Source organism: Annulohypoxylon maeteangense (genome assembly GCF_022496945.1).
Source record: "Annulohypoxylon maeteangense strain CBS 123835 unplaced genomic scaffold GGS22scaffold_1, whole genome shotgun sequence".
NCBI lineage: Eukaryota > Fungi > Ascomycota > Sordariomycetes > Xylariales > Hypoxylaceae > Annulohypoxylon > Annulohypoxylon maeteangense.
The window spans coordinates 2,250,995-2,268,486 of NW_025953248.1; the positions used below are offsets into that span (position 1 = coordinate 2,250,995).

The window sequence follows — 17,492 nt, forward strand, 5'->3', positions numbered from 1 at the left end:
AATATGTAATACATAGGTATATACCCCTGAAAATAAATGGAGTTATAGCATCAGAGACCTATACCAAATCTGCCTGTAGGTATTGTATGAAACTAGATAAAGCCCTAGCCTAATTTCGTAAGTTCACCTGTGATATTATCATATAGCTAGCTAAGTAGACGAAATCCCTAATGTTCTCTAGGTAGCAATCATACCAGTATTTGCCCACCAGTAGTGTGACCTACCAATCCAACCTAGTACAATTTGCTCAAGCGACGAACTCTCCGATACCGAGTCGGAATAATAGTAAAATTCGACCCACACCCCGCATTCACACACGACGAAACAGTGTGTATATACCGGATCTTCCCCCCCTCGACCCTAAACGCATGACTATCCGGCATCGCCTGTTCCACAACCGTGCGATCGAGCCCCGGGAACCCGAGATAGATATCCACGACCCCCATCTCCTCATCAACGACATACCGACGATTGCTAACCGTCAGATCAGACGGTAGACCTAGACTGCACGTATTCCCCCCAGCACCGCTCGTATCCGTGTACGCCCCGCCCTCGAGCCGCGCGCAAGGCGTCCCGAACGGAACGCTGACGTTCACGCTCTGGAACCGGTTGAAGTACGCGTCTCCCGCGGCCTGGATGACTTCCCGACTATCGCGCTTGTCCTCGGGGATCGGGTCCCAGTTCTCCTGCGAGGCCCAATGCAGGTACCCCGTAGCATTAAACAGCCAGTCTCCCTCGTCCGTCACGATCGACTCAATCGTCGTGACTTTATCGCCCGTAAGAAGCATTCTAGTCCCTATGACGTACGGGTGTTCCGCGCTAGCGGCGATGAGTTGCGTGAACGTCGCGCAGAGAGTGGGATCGTGGATGCTGAGGTTCTGGTCGAGCTTTATGGGCTGCGATAGCACGCCGGTCTTGATGTCGAGGGGTTTTTCGTTTTCTGTGTATGTCAGGTTACTCGCCAACGCGGTGAAGACGTCGATTTGGCCGCTGCTCTGGGCTGAGACGTATTGCTCGGTTGCGTTTTTGAGGAGCGCGCGACTGCATTCTGCTGATGCGCTGGCCGCTAACCAGAGACACGTTAGGGAGATCAGTTCGAGCATTTTTATATGGTGAGAGTAAATCGATAGAATCGTGATACGCGAAAATGAAGGGATGGAAGTGAACCCTTTAAATGCAGGTACCGAGAAGATTTTAAGGGGTAACCCTGCGAATCCCGAGTTAGGCCATTGATACAATTCTCATCGATCTGCACAATTTATGCTAATCATATTGCCTAGATTGAACACATTTAGCCCATTCGCATATTGGTGTCTATGTCGGTTCAATCAAACCCCATATTGAAAATGAATAATTTACCTAGTCCTCACCATGTTTACCAACCTACATATTCCCTTGCCGGTTTTATGACAATATAACCAGGAATTCTGCATTCGGGACTTCTATTTAAGTATTCTTTGCTGGCTTTATTTTACTCTTGTAGCCATCATCCAAAAATTGGGGAACGTCCTAATCGCCGGTGAACATCGAATAACTTCTAGTAGCACTTAATCGAACGAGAATCATATCTTCTGCTTCAAGGCATAGTTGGTCACTATACACCCACGCTACCCATAAGAATTAGATATTAACAATCTTCTTTCGATTCCATGGACCAGTATGCCGAGTCGGCAGGCTTTGGTGGTCGTTCGTCATGGGATTGCTCAACCAGGAACGGATAAGTATTATCATTTAACCAATGGCCGCCGAAGTAACCTAACGACTCCTCGTTTCTTTCAGTGTATACATCGTCGTCTATGATAGACTCGATGGTTAGAGTGGTTGATACTTCCGTGAGAAGTTGGGATCCTTCAAAACTTGGCGGGGTCATCTCAGAACTCAACGTTCTAACTTCGGAAGGCCCAGGGTTGGTAGATGTGGTTGGTAGAGAAGCCCTTGACCAACAGCGAGCTTGAAAGGATCGCACCAATTCGACTTGAATATCCTTAAGCCACTCGATTGCCTTTTGCTTAGACCTGTCCTCCGTGAGGTTGAAATTGGTCTCCAAGCCGTGTTCCAAGGTAGCTCGGAAATCTCCACTTATTTCCGTCTGCACGAATTCTTCGAAGTCACTCAGGACATCAGAAACAGATCCGATATGACCGTAATCTACATATGTTAGTATAGCTAAGACCTACGTATTTTATTAGCAATATTTCTGGATCACTTACAAGGAGACGGAATTTGAGATTTGGGAACATCAGGAAATAAGATTGTGTAGGTTAATTTCCACTTATCAAACTCCGACATGCTGGTAAATTCCCTCTTTCGAGATCTTAGTAATTTTTCTTGTGTCGAATCAAAACCACACATTGGGGGAAGTAGTCGTACTTCGCAAGGCTTGGTTTGCCGGCTGTGATCGTTAAGATTATCCTCAATCGCAAAACAGTTGCCACACCGCCTACACACGAACTCTGGCTGGCGGTGACGACTGTATAAGTGTTCTCTAGAAGCACGTTAGTCTTAATACAAGATGTGTGGCTCGGAAACCCACTTCATTCGACGAACGGAATCCCAGCCAGGCCCACGGCATCTCTTCCACTCTTTACCACTATACTTTCTCGAGTCGTGCTTAAAGTAGGGGCAGGCTAGCAGCGCCGACTCCACATTTTTTCCTTTATCATGCCTTGCTCTTAACCGTCGAGAACCGTCCTCGTCACTATCGTCATGGTTATCGTCTTCTGATTTACCATTATTGTTTTCCCCTAGCTTCCTCTTCTTATTCGAGGTCGAACGGCTTCCTCCTGGTAGATTGAATCCAAATGATGCAGGTCCTTGGCCCCTTCGAGAAGAACTCGTACCTTCTTGGGTAGGATTTGCACCAAACTGTTGGACTGTGAGGCCTTCAACTATTCGCAACCCCTTGAGGGAGGGCAAAAGTTGCTGATATTTTTCATCAACGCCCTCTTGCTCATTTGGAATACATGATACTTCGACCTCTTCTAAATCTTCGAATCTTGAAGTGCTGGTAGCTTTAGTTCCTAGATAATCTGATATGGACTTCAAATCGTCAGAGAAGCAGTCAGATTGCTGATCCAATTCATGTGATGTGCCCTCGCTCGAATGGGCCTCTTCTAACTCAGCTAGTGGAGTTAATGTTGCATTAGCTCGAGGAAAGCAAGAGGGAGTATCGAGTCGGGCCACATCACTACCAGGTTGAATGTCGTGAATACCTTGGTCGAGCAACCACTCTTCCGTTCTTTTTTTCCTGTTCTTTCGAGATGCCGTGGATTCGGTTTCGGGGCGTTTTACATTTTTCTGGATGCACTTGAGCACTATGCTGATGTCAGGTGATTGTCCACGTCTATTACTCCCGAGGTTCAAGGAGTCCATATGTGATATCAGCTGTAGCCTGTTAGTCTATATACCAAGTACGACAGAAGCAAGAGCATAGGTAATACCTTTAATTGTGTATTCACGCGTGGAATCGGGCCAGGAGGCGAACTACGTGGGTAAATACCCGTATATGGGCTTGAATCTTCCCGCTCCGTATTATGGTCTTTAGATCCCTTTACATAGCTAAGGCTATGGCGACATCCATCCTATGAAGCCGTTAGAATATTATTGTAGACATTGGTAATCAAGAACTTACATATCCACTGCAGTGGTCGTTATCAACAACTACTTCTCTCTTACCTGGTCGTCTCGATTGTCTTGACCCATTTTGCAAACCCTTGCCATGTTTCATAATCAATAGATTGCAACTATCCTCTCGAGTTAGGGCTTCCTGACAACGTTCCAGTCCATTGGAGGCGTGCCTGGAGTCCCACACCCCGTCTGAAGAGTCGAAAACATCCTGTCTACAGGAACTCGAGGAAGATTCCTGATTGTCGGTTGATATTGAAGAGTTATCGGATATATCAATTGATATCGTGCTTGTGGAAAGAGATGCCCCAAGGGGCGTGGCCGCTGATCGGCTAGAAGGTGGCCCAGGGATTCCATGTTGATGGATTAAGACTGGAGTATTCCTCCTCCGATTTCTTGCCGCCGATTTCCTGTGTACTAACTGATTTATCATGGGTGAATACAGCATTTTCGATCGTATGCAGCTCAGATAAGGTGATCCATGATTCTTGATCATTAAAGAGGTATCAATTGCCCAAGTGTCGCGGATTGATCTGTACTCACGGCAAATTGATCACATCCGCAAGTCAAGCAGCTCGGTTTCGATCAATTGCGAAGGTCGTCAGCAAAATATTTGATTTCTGCACGTAAGAGCCGTAGGTACCCATGATTGGGTCGGCTTGCCTCCAATCATGAACATTAGTAGGTCCTCTCATTTTGCGCATTTCGCGCAAAACATAGAAACGGTCTGCAGTTTTCATAATGCTGCTGGAGCGCTATACGTCCCACTACTAACTTAATGAATTTGCGAAAACAGGGAAAACTCCTGTTGGGAAAATTAGTTAATTGAGAAGATGATAGAAAGTTTTATAAATAAGCCAGCGATGGATAGGTATTTAGACTGGTATTGAACAAACTGCTATAATCACCTTCATAAGAAGCCTGAGTACCAGGTATTAATATATTATTGACCACTGTCACCACCGTCACCACCGTTTCTATATTTTTCGTTTTCAAACGTTGTGTTGAAACGGATATTATGGATTCCGTATCCACGCTGTCACTATCTGATTCTGCAGGCCAAACGTAAGTGCGTGCCGTAAGCTGTGCGTGTCGGCCTTTTTATTAACAGGTAATAGAGCGCGTCGACAAACCGACCCTATCATGCTTAAGCGATACCTTGCCGAAGCTCCAAGCGCTTCTGGAGAGCTCATTCCACGAAAGAAAAAAGGTCTTAAAGAGCATCGAAAAACGATTCGGTCGCAGCTCGAAAGTATTGACAGGATTTTACAAAAAGATGAGAAGTGAGAAGGTTGAAATAAGAAACAACCTTGGTCCTTAGAAGGTTAAGAGGGGGCCAACCTTCCTAGCCTAGTGTGGACCAGTCGCTATTATTACGTGATCCAGTGAACGATTCAATTTGGGGCGGATTATGTAACTCAAGATTAGTGCATAATGGGAACTTTCTGATTACTGATTAAGTTGGCTGACCCTGTTCTAGTACAACACAATAGATCTGAAGTCTATCAACTTCAACTTCATCCTACATTTAAAAAGACATCTCTTCTTTGGAACAGAAAGATAATCTTTTATAAAGGAAGCAACGTGCCATGTCCAACATATTTAGGTCGCGTGCATGTCCCGCCGCAACATTTAGCCCTACAAGGAAGGCGAGATAACCATGTGCAGCGCCCGGTCCCTATCACGCAGCGCTACTCCGTCCAACTGACCGATGTTAACGGAACATGAAGGAGCATTGAAAGTGGGCATTTGCGATTCAGCTTAACTTGTCATAACTATTCAATGATGGCGACGAGAGTATTCTTTATCATATCTAGTACCTAGTACACACAGTAGGTAATCAAGATAAGATTGGCATGTTGCTTTATTAAAGTTCAAGTCAATGTTTACGCCCACCACATCAACAAAGATAGATCTCAAAGATAGATCTCCAATATGATCAGTTACTTCATTTTTTAAGTGAGGCCATCCAGATCCACACAAATAAATTCCTTCCTCAGGTATCCCCACATTCAAAGTTAACCAAGTTTTGGCATACTATCATCATGGCATTCTTCTCCTCACTCAGCTCAAAATCCCTTCTCTCTGGGTTTCGATTGGACGTTTATGCTAAAATCACTTTTATTTATATCCTATTAAGTTTCACGATGCCAGTAGCAGCAAATCGACCTATTCCTAACGATTATACTACTGCAGAATCGGGCAACCCTTTCGTAAATGGTTGGTATGCCGACCCAGACACGGAAATCTACGACGACCTTTTTTGGGTATACCCAACCTCCTCGTATGGCTACGATGAACAGACTTATCTCGACGCCTTCTCAAGCTCGGATCTAATCAACTGGACAAAATACCCCAATGTTTTAACCACGGATAATGTGACTTGGGCTACCAGAGCCCTGTGGGCCCCCGCACCAATTTTCAGAGATGGTAAATATTACCTATATTTCGCTGCCAATGATATCCAGGAAGGCGAACCGGAAGAAGGAAAGATCGGGGGCATCGGAGTTGCTGTGTCAGATAAACCGGAAGGCCCGTACGTCGATGCCATCGGGAAGCCATTGATCGGAGAGTACCACAATGGTGCACAGCCAATTGACCAGGATGTCTTCATAGACGACGTGGATGGACAGGCTTATATCTACTACGGAGGTCACTCACATGCCAATGTAGCGAAGCTAAACCAAGACATGATCTCCATCGGCACCTTCGACGATGGAACACAGTTCAAGGAAATAACCCCTGACAATTATGTTGAGGGTTCACAGATGCTTAAGCGCAACGGCACCTATTACTTGATGTGGTCAGAGGGAGACTGGACTGGTCCTGACTATTCTGTTTCTTACGCAATGTCCAACTCGCCTATAGGTCCATTCAACAAGATAGCCAAGATCTTACAGCAGGATGAAGCAGTGGCCAAGAGCAGTGGTCATAACGGCGTCATCAACGTTCCAAACACGGATATATGGTATATCGTCTATCATCGCCGCTCGCTAAGCGAGACCGACGGTAACCACCGCGTACTAGCATACGATCGCATGTACTTTAACAAGGACGGCACCATTGAACCTATCGAGATGATGGTCAAGGACAACTTCGCGAACGGGCAAATGTTCAACTGGAAAACATCGGGCGGTGATTGGTCGGTGGTAAACCAAAGACTCAACGTCGCTCAATCGGAAAAGGCTTTAGCTGCACTCGACACGAATTTTTCAGATTTGTCATTTAGCGCTACCGTCAGCATCACAGAAGGTACCGGCAATGCTGGGCTCATTTTTCGGACCACCAGTCTAGAATCCGGAGCCTACGGTTATTATGCAGCTATCTCCACGGAGGGCAAAGTCATCCTGCGGAAAAACGACGAAGGAACTTGGACGCAACTCGGGCAGGCGGATATTCTATTCTCATATGGACAGGAGTATCCGCTCAAGGTCAGAGCCATCGGCAATGAAATCAGAGTGTACGTTGAGGATGGTTATGGTCCTAGGATCACTGTTGAGGACGATTCATTCACCCATGGCGCAACCGGCTTGGGGTCTTTCAATACCAGTGCGGTATTTGGCTTCGTGTTCGCAGGGAAATCCTATAATTAACTTTGTTTGCTTATTAGGTATTCCTGAGTTGTAGGTAATTATCAGTTCATTTCAAAATATGTAATGATAGAAATGAATATAACCCCAACCCTAACCCCGATGACTAATACATCTAGATCCTTGACCTTAACCCTAAATCACCCCCTTTTCTATCGTACATAAAATCATATTTCCTCAATTGTGTAGCAATTATACCTCTAATACACGATTGAACGCTAAATCTAAAAGGATAGCTAGGTAGGAGTATTTAATACGATAATACTTGATTACTCTTTGAGGGATGCGCCGTACTACTTCTAACCTGGTAGTTGAGCAAGTTCGGGGTTCCACATTCCGGAACTGCCCAAAATGGCACCTCTACGACACCGAGCTGAGTCGGTCTCGAAACAGAATAAAACCAAGAAATTCCGTTGAACTTAGGAACAGCTTCTAGACTTTCCTCCTTGCTGATTCCTAACGCAGGAAAACACCATACGAATGACGAATTCAATCGCTCAAGAAAGCCTTATCAACATGTAATGGCGTTCCGGCAACTCAAGACCACAAGCACCTACCGGCACGTCACCGCACGGCTCCTCGCTTACACGGCCGGGCTGCTGCTCATACTCATATGGACCTGCCGCCTGATGCCAAGCCACCCACCGCACTCCCCCGCAACCCTACTCCACCACCAGCAAACCCGTCCCAACAGAGACCGCAACGAAGATACAGCCGCAGACCTATCCAGCGCGCGCGCACCTTTCATCGCATGGCCCCTCCGCCGCGTCTGCGCTGAAACAACGTACGTCCCGGGCCTCACCTTCGTCTGCGATAATAACAGCGGCGGCCCCGGCAATATCCGGAACTACATCCTCACATGCATCCGCTACGCCGTCGACGCCGGCGCCACCGGGCTCGTCCTCCCGCGTATTCGCGCGCGCTCGGTTTCGAATCTCGATAACTTGTTTCGTGAGTCCCAGCCTTTTGGGTACATGTTTGATGAACTGCATTTCCGACGCGCGATGGCGGATGCGTGTCCGCGCATTGCGGTGTATGCGGAAGTCGAGGATGTCCCCGGGGCGAGGGAGAAGGCAAGGCGCGAGGGCCGTAGTGTTGAGAGGATTGTGGAGAAGGTGACGCCGAAGCGTTTTGGTGGCAGTCGTGCGGGCTGCGATCAGCGCGATCCGAATAGGTATACGGATCTCTTCGGCTCTGCGTTTCGCGACTGGCTGCGCGATTCTGCGGCGGAGAGAGGATGGGCGCCTGTTGATGATGTGGATAATCCGCGGCTGATCCGGTTATCGTGGGGTGTGTTGTGGGATTGGCCTGTATTTCGCGACGGGCAGGAGTTTGCGGCTACGTTTGGTGGGTTGCTTAGGGTGAGGGAGGATATCTTGGACTTGGCTGATACGATTGTGACTATGATGAGGATAATTGCCACCTCGACAAAGGGTACTGAAACTGTGGCCGGTGATTCGTTTTTCGGTGTGCATTTACGTTCTGAGGCAGATGCTTTGTCTCAATGGCCGTCGTATGAGAATCAGACTAAGAGTTACTTACGTGAAGCTGCGAGTCAGGGGTACCAAGGACGGGTGGCGTACTTGGCCTCGGGAAACAAGACGGAGGCGGAGAAGTTTGGTAAGGAGGCCTTGGCGACTTTGCAGCTTGACGTCAGGTCTAAGTATGATTTATTTGATAAGGGTGACGAGGAACTCGAGAAGTTGGAGGAGTTAAGTTGGGACCAGCAGGCCCTCGTCGATTTTGTCGTTTTGTTGAACTGCGACTACTTCACCGGGGTGAGCCCAAGCAGTTTCAGCATCAACGTGGCGTTGAAAAGACACTTAAAGGAGGAAGGCTTGTATACTCGGCCTTGGAAAGTGGGCGGACAAGGTGACGGGCGAAGCTGGCTTGTTGGGCGGTTTGATCGGTATTGGGAAGATTGGCTCTTTATGTTTGATGGTATGTGGCCTTGACTTGGCAGATAGGTAGAGAATCACGAATAACAGAAACTTTTATTACCCCTATTTACATGTATGACAACAGGACTTGGCGGTACTGGGCTTTTAACCATTACGATACTTATTAATATGTGATATATATCTGACTGTGTACTTAGTAGGTATCTTCATAGTCAAGGAATTCAACTAGCAGAATGCGTTTGCTAGGTAGTTGGTGTCTTGCCTCGTGAGTTGCAGCCAAGGAAAGCTCATATACCCAGAGAATGAATAACTGAAGCTTCCTGGGAGAGGAAACACTGTTATAATCATCTGAAAATTGACAGTTATATCATTTAACTTGTTTAAGATATAAGAATTCAATTCGTCAATTTTCATTTCTCTTGAATTAAAGTCCTTACATTTGGTACCATTCACCTTGAGGAAAATTCGTAACTACTTAAATACCCCTTTTTCTATAATTATTAGCCATGCCTCTACGGAAAGGCATGCGATTTGGCCTACCCATTCGAAACAGGTGTTTCGTGGGTAGGGAACAACATCTCCGCCAACTCCAGCGATTTCTTGTCCATAACGCAGTAACACCATCAGGATCTGAAAACGCTACGAGTTGCATTTTACACTCGCAAAGTGGCTTGGGGAAGACGGAGATAGCTGTTGAATTTGCTTACCGAAACCGACATTCCTTTGACTGTGTCGTCTTCCTCAAGTGTTCTACGGAATCCGGCCTGTCAGAAGAATTCCAATCTCTTGCCGAATATCTTGGCATCCGTGCGACAGGCTCGACGATAGTTGAAAGGATTAAGGAGTTATTCGAACAATCAAGTAAGTTTCGCTAAGACCTAACCGCTCTACCTACCTCACCATTAAGACTATCGTGAGTGCAATAAACTGATTTTATTAGAATTGCGATGGCTTTTAATTCTCGATGATGTTGACTTTGAACTTGACTCCCTGCTCACTAGGGGCGAGTTTGGGTCGATTATTGTGACAACACGGAAAGATACAATGTGTGAACTCGGCCATGCGATTACCGTCGAGCCCCTAAGCGAGAAAAAAGGGGCAGCATTAATGCACAGATATTTCGAGCAGGCGCATCATGGACGCCTCTCTCCTTTATTCAAGGACCAGGAATTGCGAGAAATCTCAAGGAAGTTTGGAAACCATCCTCCGTCTCTCCTGAAAGTTGTTAACGCAAGCATCGACTATGAATCCTCTCACCGGATTCTCCAGGACCTAGATGGGCGGGACGAAATTGCATCTGTCGTTAGAAAGACTTCGACAAAGGCGAAAGTTAACTTCACGGATCTTCCTAGAACCAGTCTCAACCTCCTCTTAGTAGTGTCTTTCCTTGATGGTGACTTCATTTCCGACGATCTCCTATTATCCTCAAGGGGTATCCCAATCGACATCGGCTGTGCCGATCCCTTCAGGTACATTCAATTCCGCTACGAAAAGTATTAAAACTAACAAAATATAGGATGCGAGAGACCATCAAGTTCCTGCGGAGAAAGGGACTTATCTGTCGACTACGAGGTGGGATATCAATTGACCGCGACCTGCAGATCGACATTCTCTGCTGGCTAGATATTTTCACCGCACTCCGCGACGCGGTCTTCTCGTCTGCTTGCCATCTTGTTCGAAGCATGATACCTTCAGCCGACGCACTGCAGAATCTTGTTTCTTGCGATTCCAACAATGTGGTTCGTGGCGCAATTCCTCATGCATTACGCTTATACGAGAATCTCCATCAGACTCCTGGAAATAAGGTAGCATCTTCTGCACTTGCTCTTACGTTTAGCAAAGCAAGTCAAGATTCCTGGGTTAGAACGTCATCCATGGAGGGAAACATAATATTGAAAGCAGCCTTGGCACTTGTTCAGTCATTCCAGTCGCAAAAAGGAACGCGAAATGGGATCCCGAACCATTTCACTCACTTCGACTCCCACGGTCGAATCGAGGATTCACGCGACACAGCGGCAGCCCTCGAAACTGATATCTGCGGTTTTCTTGGCGCCGTCAGCTCCAAAAACGGGCTTGAAGAACGACAGCGATCTATGACCTATCGCGGATCAGCTCTACAAGTACGGTTGAGGTACACGAACATGACGGACCCAACATTTTCAGCAACCCGAGATACGGATCTCATTCTTCAAAATGCCTACTCGGATCTCAGTTTCGGGCTGCTCTGTCAAGGAGACTTCAGTGAGGCGGATCGTGTCATTGAAATGTGCCGGAGCCATTTCGAGGGATGGGATCCCAATAGATCCGATCTTCCGTTTCAGTATGCGAAATACTACCTCGTGAAGTCGTTCACATTCATGGCGTCTGGGGAGTCAGGCCGAGCTCTCCAGTTCTGTCAGCGAGCAATTGATTTTCTTAGACAAGGGCATCATGATACTTGGCTTTTCTCACACTACCAATTTGCCCAAGCGACAATGTACTTCTATGCTGGACAGGCGATGAAGGCCCTGGAACTACACGAAGCCATTCTAGCGGAGAGGTCATCATATTCTCTCCCGGAAGATGATATACGCTATGTTGAGAGCGTATATATGGTTGCCGCGTTAAGTTATTTCACTGGTGCCTATGAGCGCTCACAGTACGTTTTATTTCCAACCCCCGAACCTCCGTCGCTAATATTGTTACGTTTAGAAACCTATGCGAATCGATTCTGGAATATGGATTAGAGAACCACCCCGAAGAGTGCGCTCGACTACAATATATGCTATCTCAAGCTTACTTCAAACTCGGCATGATTGACGACGCAAGAATTATGTCGGATAGGGCACATCGTTTTAGAATTCAGCGTATAAGCCTCGTTCCCGACGAAATCCCTAGAGCGGAAGAACCATTAGCGATGCACGACCACTTCTGCTCCGTCTACACTAGACTAACTAGCAAGTTAAAATCACTATCTGTAGGAAGAGTGGTTAGTATCTTCTAATTGAACGCGATACAGGAGATGAATTCATCTATAACATATAATTTCTTTATTTTCTTAATATAAAAAACATCTGATACGCTTTGTTTTCCTTGAGGTGGGGAGCCCCTTTTATGATGGACCCTTGTAGATACAGAGGGTGCAGCGCTGTCAAGTGCTATAATTTAGTATGTACATTATAGCGCTCACTCAATGCTACATCGTCAGTCTCCTTTTCACGTACAATAATTTCGATACAGAATACTTATTTCTATAGAAGTACCAGGTTTGAATCTCAATGGATTAAATTATGATACTTATTTTTGAAAAAAAAAAAACCCCCCTTTAAAATATACATATTTTCTTCATTTAACATATAAATTCGAATACCTCAGTTCAGTTGATTTTAACGTTAAACTTTTACGCTTATGAAAGCCTCCGGCTATACGTCAGGGCGATCCCACCCTGTATCTAGGGCAGCGCGCTACGGGAGTGTACCAAAACTATAGCGCGATTAGTTGTTGTACGCCTTAAATTTACAGGAAATGGTTGTTCTAGGTTTCATTAAAACGGCAGTTAGGAATCGGAGAATCTTCATATCTACGGACCTCAAATTGACGCAAAAGGTCAAAACAAATAGAAGCATATAACGCATCAAGTCTTCCAATTTCATTATTATGTAAAATACGTAGGCGCATGGGATATCTAATTCTATCGTTACACGTTGTCATCACCGTTGTCCCTCCAAACGTGGGTATCTCCTAGACTAAAAGAACTAGCAACGCTTCCCAACCCGTTATTATTCCTTAGCGGCGTCGCCGCCTGACTACTCCCATTCCCGCTTATGCTTCCCGTGTTAGAGTCAACAGACGAATTTTCGAGAAGTGGTGGCGGATCTTGGTAAACCCAAGGTTGCTCTAGGGGAATGACGAGGCTCGGATTTATAAACCTCATCCCCTTTTCCCGATCTTCGTCTATGGTGCTCATGCGCCTCGACAATCTAGTTTGCCGTTGGATCTGCTCTGGGTCTCGGTCAGGGCGGCTTCCGAGGCCGGGATCAGTAGCCCGCTTGATGCTTCGGAGCGCGATGAACCTCGTGAGTGGGGTAAAGCGGCGTCGAGAGTAGAAGTGATACCAAAAAGTTAACACCAAAAGTGGCACGATAAGTCCTGCGGCTATGAAAGCTGCCTGCAGTACTAGAATAGCAATCATGATAACCTGAAAAGCAACGAGTCCAACAATAATACGACCACAAATGATTGGCCATGCACCACCAGTGGCGTGTTGGGGTTGATCCATCGAATACAGTAACTGATACTTGTAAACAAAGTAACCAAGCGTGAAATAGCATATACCAAGGAACAAGACGATATGTGCGCCGGGGAGAATGCTATAAACCAAGCAAAGGATGAATACAAGTAGCGCAGTTGGAAGATAGAATCCGTAGTTGAAGAGACCTGGTTGAACAAGCTCGGCGAAATCTCGAGGCGTCTTGGCTCCCATCCGGTAGATCGCGTAGAGTGATATGCTACCGAACTGTAAAAGCTTGAATGGGAATAAGCCAAGGCCTTGGAGCATGATGAAATTGAGATAAAAGCTGTTTAGGTCCTGGATTGAACCGGCTATATTGCTCGCAATAGTACGCGTATCTTTCAACGAGTCACTAATTATCGTCCAGAATTCCGATAGCGCTGCACTACCCGAGACTGCGTAGACGATGAAAATGTTGAAGAATATGAAGAAGAAATTCTTCGATATTGTGGAAAGCTCAACTTCACCTTGCGACACCATGCCCTGGATGTTTGATAGGTAATCATAGAGATATGGAACCAAGATGTTGAGCAACGAGACTACTAACGTAGGCAAGCCAGTTTGCACGAATGCCTTAGTAATATCATGACGCTCCAGAAAAGCAGCTAAGGAGGGCAGTATCTTCTCAATGGTGCAGATATTAAGCAGTGACGCCAGCACCGCTACTGGCAACAGCCAAAGAATTGATAGAAATGTGATAAAAACGGTGACTGTCCAAGACTGCAATCGACGCTTATATCGCGGAGCATAGGTATTCTTCCATATCACATCTGATGGGGCTGGTGCTGGTTTGGTTAGTAATCGCCCCGGTCTAGGATCAACGGTGGCCTGGACAGCCATTTGACAGGCGGCAATAGAATCCATCGTGACAAACGCGCAATCTGTTGGAGGGTACTCCTTCTTTCTTGCTTCCCGAATCTTCTCGTCGTGGCGCCGTAACATCTCTTCATAGTAGTCGAGAGCATCAACTTTGCGATTTCGCAACTTCAAAAAGCCAAACCGAAGTCGAATTTTTGGCCTCGCTCTTTCAGCAAGAATGTCTCGTAGACCGCTGCTAGCGAGAAGACGTCCATTTTCCCGCGACTCTTCATCGTTATTCTCACTCTCTTGGATGTTACCGTCTGCGATTTCTGATTGTTGATCGTCAGATACTAGCGCAGTCGCTGGTCGTCGCGCTAGGTAAGCGCTCCATGATTCCTCTAGCTTTCGAAGAAGTACCTCTCGCTGAGTCATTAATCCATCAATCTCAGTCCAGTTGCGACACAAGGTGACACTTCGGACATGTCCAATCTCCAAATTTTCTACAAAATCTTTGATCTTCTCCTCGGTTCTAATATCTTCCGGTATCCCCGTCAATCGGAACGTTCGGTCGGTTATTGTCGACTGAGTGCCCAAATAATCTTGCCTTATCTTGATCACCTTAATGGTTTCGGAATTCATGAAATACATCGTGAGGAAGGAGAAGAACCAGGTGAAAACCATGTATGCCCATAAATAGCTCCAGCTCTTATCCTCGGGTTCGGAGTCTTCCAAGATATGTCCAAGATTTGTTGGAAGATGAGAATCGGGTATTTGGAACAGGTCGATATAGAATGAGTGGTTTCCAGGCGTTTTGCCGGGAGGTGTAGTTGTCCCGGCATCGAAGGTATTATGAATAGGCCAAAGGACAGCAAGAGCGAAGAATAATATTGTAGCGAACAAGCGAAGCGACATTTTGAAGAACGATAAAAACTGCGAGCATATGTGTGAGCGATCTAGAACCGAGTTCATGTTCCCTATATCAAAATACGTACCACAAAGGCATCCAGGCCTGCAGATGCCAGCACCTGCTCTTCTGTCACCCTGTATAACGCGGGTATCCATCCAAAGAAGCTATCGGGGAGTACAGGTAAAGCAATTTGAGGGTCGCTATGTCGTTTTCGGGCAGCATACAGCGTCGTCCACCGAGGTCTGAGGATCTATCCAAATAAAAATGTTAGAATAAGAAAATCGATATGAGGTAACTCAAATCTTTGTGAGAGACTTACACAAAAGGCGATAAAGGCTGAGATACCTAGCGCTGCCGAGATCACGAGTTGGACAAAGATGTCCTTGCTGCCAGGGCCGGCAGCTATCTCGCCGTTACAATAAGGATTATCATCGTCGTCAGAATACATGATTTATCGATGATATGTTTCTACATCTAGAAAAAGGGTGTGCGCTGGCTGAGCCGGAGATGAAAGGGACCTCGAACATTAGGGTCGGGATTCTAGGAGGGCGTTTCGGAACGATGATATTATGATATTTTGAGGTTTCCAAGTTTGGAAAGTTCGAGCGTCAAATTAGAAGCTATAGTGGGGCTCACCGCCAAGTGACGTACCCTGTGCGGTTAGCCTCCAACATCGATATGCCACATTTCATAGTGGCTTCTTAGCCAGTTAGCGCACTATTAGCGTATTGATCATCTTAAAATGACAGGCTTGCCTACCAGTCAGGTAGGAACTAATCAATACCTAGTAACCATGGAGATAGTCAAAGAAAGACGTCACTAATAGAGAAAAGAGGTTGCAAGTCGTGAAAGTTGAATTCAATCTATTTTGCATATATTCATGTTAAACATAGTACGAAGTCTGTAACCCTCATTCCCCCAGCACAATATAACTTGTTTCTATTCTATGCACCGCCCTCTCTCTTCGCATATTCATCCTCAATGCGCTCCTCATACAACTTATCATTCTCTCTCTGCTCATCTGAGACATCTTCGATGCGGCGTCTCGTATCCACGCCGCTACCTCCCAGAGCTCGGCCTTCGGAAGACGTGAGACGGCCTGAAGAATCGTATTCACGGCGCTCATGGTGGAGTGGCTCGCCAGAACGCTGCGAGGCAAAATGCGTCGTGGTACCTGACGGGTCACTGGTGGTATGCTCGGCAAAACGTGACCCTGTGGTCTTTCCGTCACGGGTGGTAGAAGACGAGAAAGAAACAGAGGATGAACTGTAACTGTAGCTCTTGTTCGATGACATGATGAATGAATTGAACATGTGCGAAGTACTTTAATGCTTCAAGTACAGAGTATCAGGCTGATAAAAATACAAGTAAAGAAGAATTTATAATTGCAGAAAGTGTTCGTAGATAATGTGAATTTATGTATTAGGCGTCATACGTCATAGTGGTGTGCTTATATCTATATGCCCAGTACTCCCATTACATCATAGAGCCAATTGCTCCTTCTTCTTGTCATCAAACCTTAGGTAAGTTTCTTTTGCCACCTCTTAGGAATATCCAGGCAGCCCAGGGGAAACTGCATCCATTCCAAAAGTTTGGAATAATACCCACTCAGCTACCTAACTGCGGTACCGGTACCTGGCATGTAGGTAACTTGGCATACTGCACGAAGGGTCCTTATACAAATTTCTTAAGTGCCCTAATGTTTTGCTAAACCCTTCTAGAACCAATTGGAAGTCCCGGCAAGTTCAACGAGGATGTCCTTCGCTCGCCCTACAGGGTCCCCGCAAAGCGCTAAACTTTACTTGCACTACATCAATAGTTGGCCTAAAGTGGATCACTAGAAATAAATCTATGCACCCCCTATAACTCCGATCTAGTGACACAATCTAGTTTCTAACAGCAAATCATACGGAGAATAATTGCTTGGAAAAGTCCCAACCAACGAAGGTCATTCAATAACTAGAATAGCAGCCTAGCTATAAGAGTCACTCATCCTCGTGCCTAGTGAGGATGAGTGGAGCATTCGAACATCTCAAACATAATAGTATTGTAATAAAAAAACAAGATGGCCTTTTGTATCAAGTTACGACAAGTGAATGCAAGACATAGCTCACTCATATAAATCAAAATGGAGACACCAACTCTGTGACCTGGTAGGTTCGAGAGTTGAGCAACTACAACCCTTGCGTGCGGTTCCTAGGTATCCTATTGAAAGGTTATTGCGTTATCAGTTGCTCAGCTCTAAATTGCTTATCAGTTTATACCGGTATCCATCATAGGCATAGGACCCTGAAACTAGCGCAGAAAATCAACTTTACAGAAGCCCCGGAGGAAAATTAGTGGCTCATGCAGGCGTAATTTATGCTAGCTTTCAGGGAGGTTATTGCTAACTACAAGTC

General features: G+C 46.0%; 7 protein-coding genes across 7 annotated transcripts; 3 read left to right on the top strand and 4 right to left on the bottom strand.

Moving 5' to 3' along the window:
* Positions 1 to 51: 51 nt before the first annotated feature.
* GGS22DRAFT_8993 (uncharacterized protein) lies at positions 52 to 1,365 on the bottom strand. Its single transcript, XM_047968367.1, has one exon. The coding sequence runs from the start codon at positions 1,101 to 1,103 to the stop codon at positions 234 to 236; it is 870 nt and encodes a 289-aa protein (XP_047823981.1). The 5' UTR covers positions 1,104 to 1,365; the 3' UTR covers positions 52 to 233.
* A 262-nt stretch (positions 1,366 to 1,627) lies between these two features.
* Positions 1,628 to 3,702, bottom strand: GGS22DRAFT_183494 (uncharacterized protein; the record flags this gene model as incomplete). Its single annotated transcript, XM_047964096.1, has 5 exons — positions 1,628 to 2,148; positions 2,211 to 2,485; positions 2,534 to 3,384; positions 3,441 to 3,581; positions 3,676 to 3,702. 5 exons carry the CDS (start codon positions 3,700 to 3,702, stop codon positions 1,628 to 1,630), a joined length of 1,815 nt encoding a protein of 604 aa, XP_047823982.1.
* Positions 3,703 to 5,490: 1,788 nt separating this feature from the next.
* Positions 5,491 to 7,302, top strand: GGS22DRAFT_150101 (carbohydrate-binding module family 66 protein). Its single transcript, XM_047959259.1, has one exon. It carries the CDS (start codon positions 5,670 to 5,672, stop codon positions 7,215 to 7,217), a length of 1,548 nt encoding a protein of 515 aa, XP_047823983.1. The 5' UTR covers positions 5,491 to 5,669; the 3' UTR covers positions 7,218 to 7,302.
* Positions 7,303 to 7,565: 263 nt separating this feature from the next.
* GGS22DRAFT_183497 (uncharacterized protein) lies at positions 7,566 to 9,169 on the top strand (the record flags this gene model as incomplete). Its single annotated transcript, XM_047964097.1, has 2 exons — positions 7,566 to 7,626; positions 7,680 to 9,169. 2 exons carry the CDS (start codon positions 7,566 to 7,568, stop codon positions 9,167 to 9,169), a joined length of 1,551 nt encoding a protein of 516 aa, XP_047823984.1.
* Positions 9,170 to 9,621: 452 nt separating this feature from the next.
* On the top strand, positions 9,622 to 12,098 carry GGS22DRAFT_183498 (uncharacterized protein; the record flags this gene model as incomplete). Its single annotated transcript, XM_047964098.1, has 4 exons — positions 9,622 to 9,976; positions 10,056 to 10,584; positions 10,632 to 11,753; positions 11,807 to 12,098. 4 exons carry the CDS (start codon positions 9,622 to 9,624, stop codon positions 12,096 to 12,098), a joined length of 2,298 nt encoding a protein of 765 aa, XP_047823985.1.
* A 623-nt stretch (positions 12,099 to 12,721) lies between these two features.
* GGS22DRAFT_150104 (DUF221-domain-containing protein) lies at positions 12,722 to 15,665 on the bottom strand. The gene is made up of 3 exons (XM_047959260.1): positions 15,413 to 15,665; positions 15,179 to 15,343; positions 12,722 to 15,116 (listed from the first exon to the last, which is right to left on the bottom strand). The coding sequence occupies exons 1-3, from the start codon at positions 15,539 to 15,541 to the stop codon at positions 12,792 to 12,794; spliced, it is 2,619 nt and encodes an 872-aa protein (XP_047823986.1). The 5' UTR covers positions 15,542 to 15,665; the 3' UTR covers positions 12,722 to 12,791.
* A 297-nt stretch (positions 15,666 to 15,962) lies between these two features.
* On the bottom strand, positions 15,963 to 16,473 carry GGS22DRAFT_150105 (uncharacterized protein). The gene has a single exon (XM_047959261.1). The coding sequence runs from the start codon at positions 16,404 to 16,406 to the stop codon at positions 16,038 to 16,040; it is 369 nt and encodes a 122-aa protein (XP_047823987.1). The 5' UTR covers positions 16,407 to 16,473; the 3' UTR covers positions 15,963 to 16,037.
* Positions 16,474 to 17,492: the final 1,019 nt, after the last annotated feature.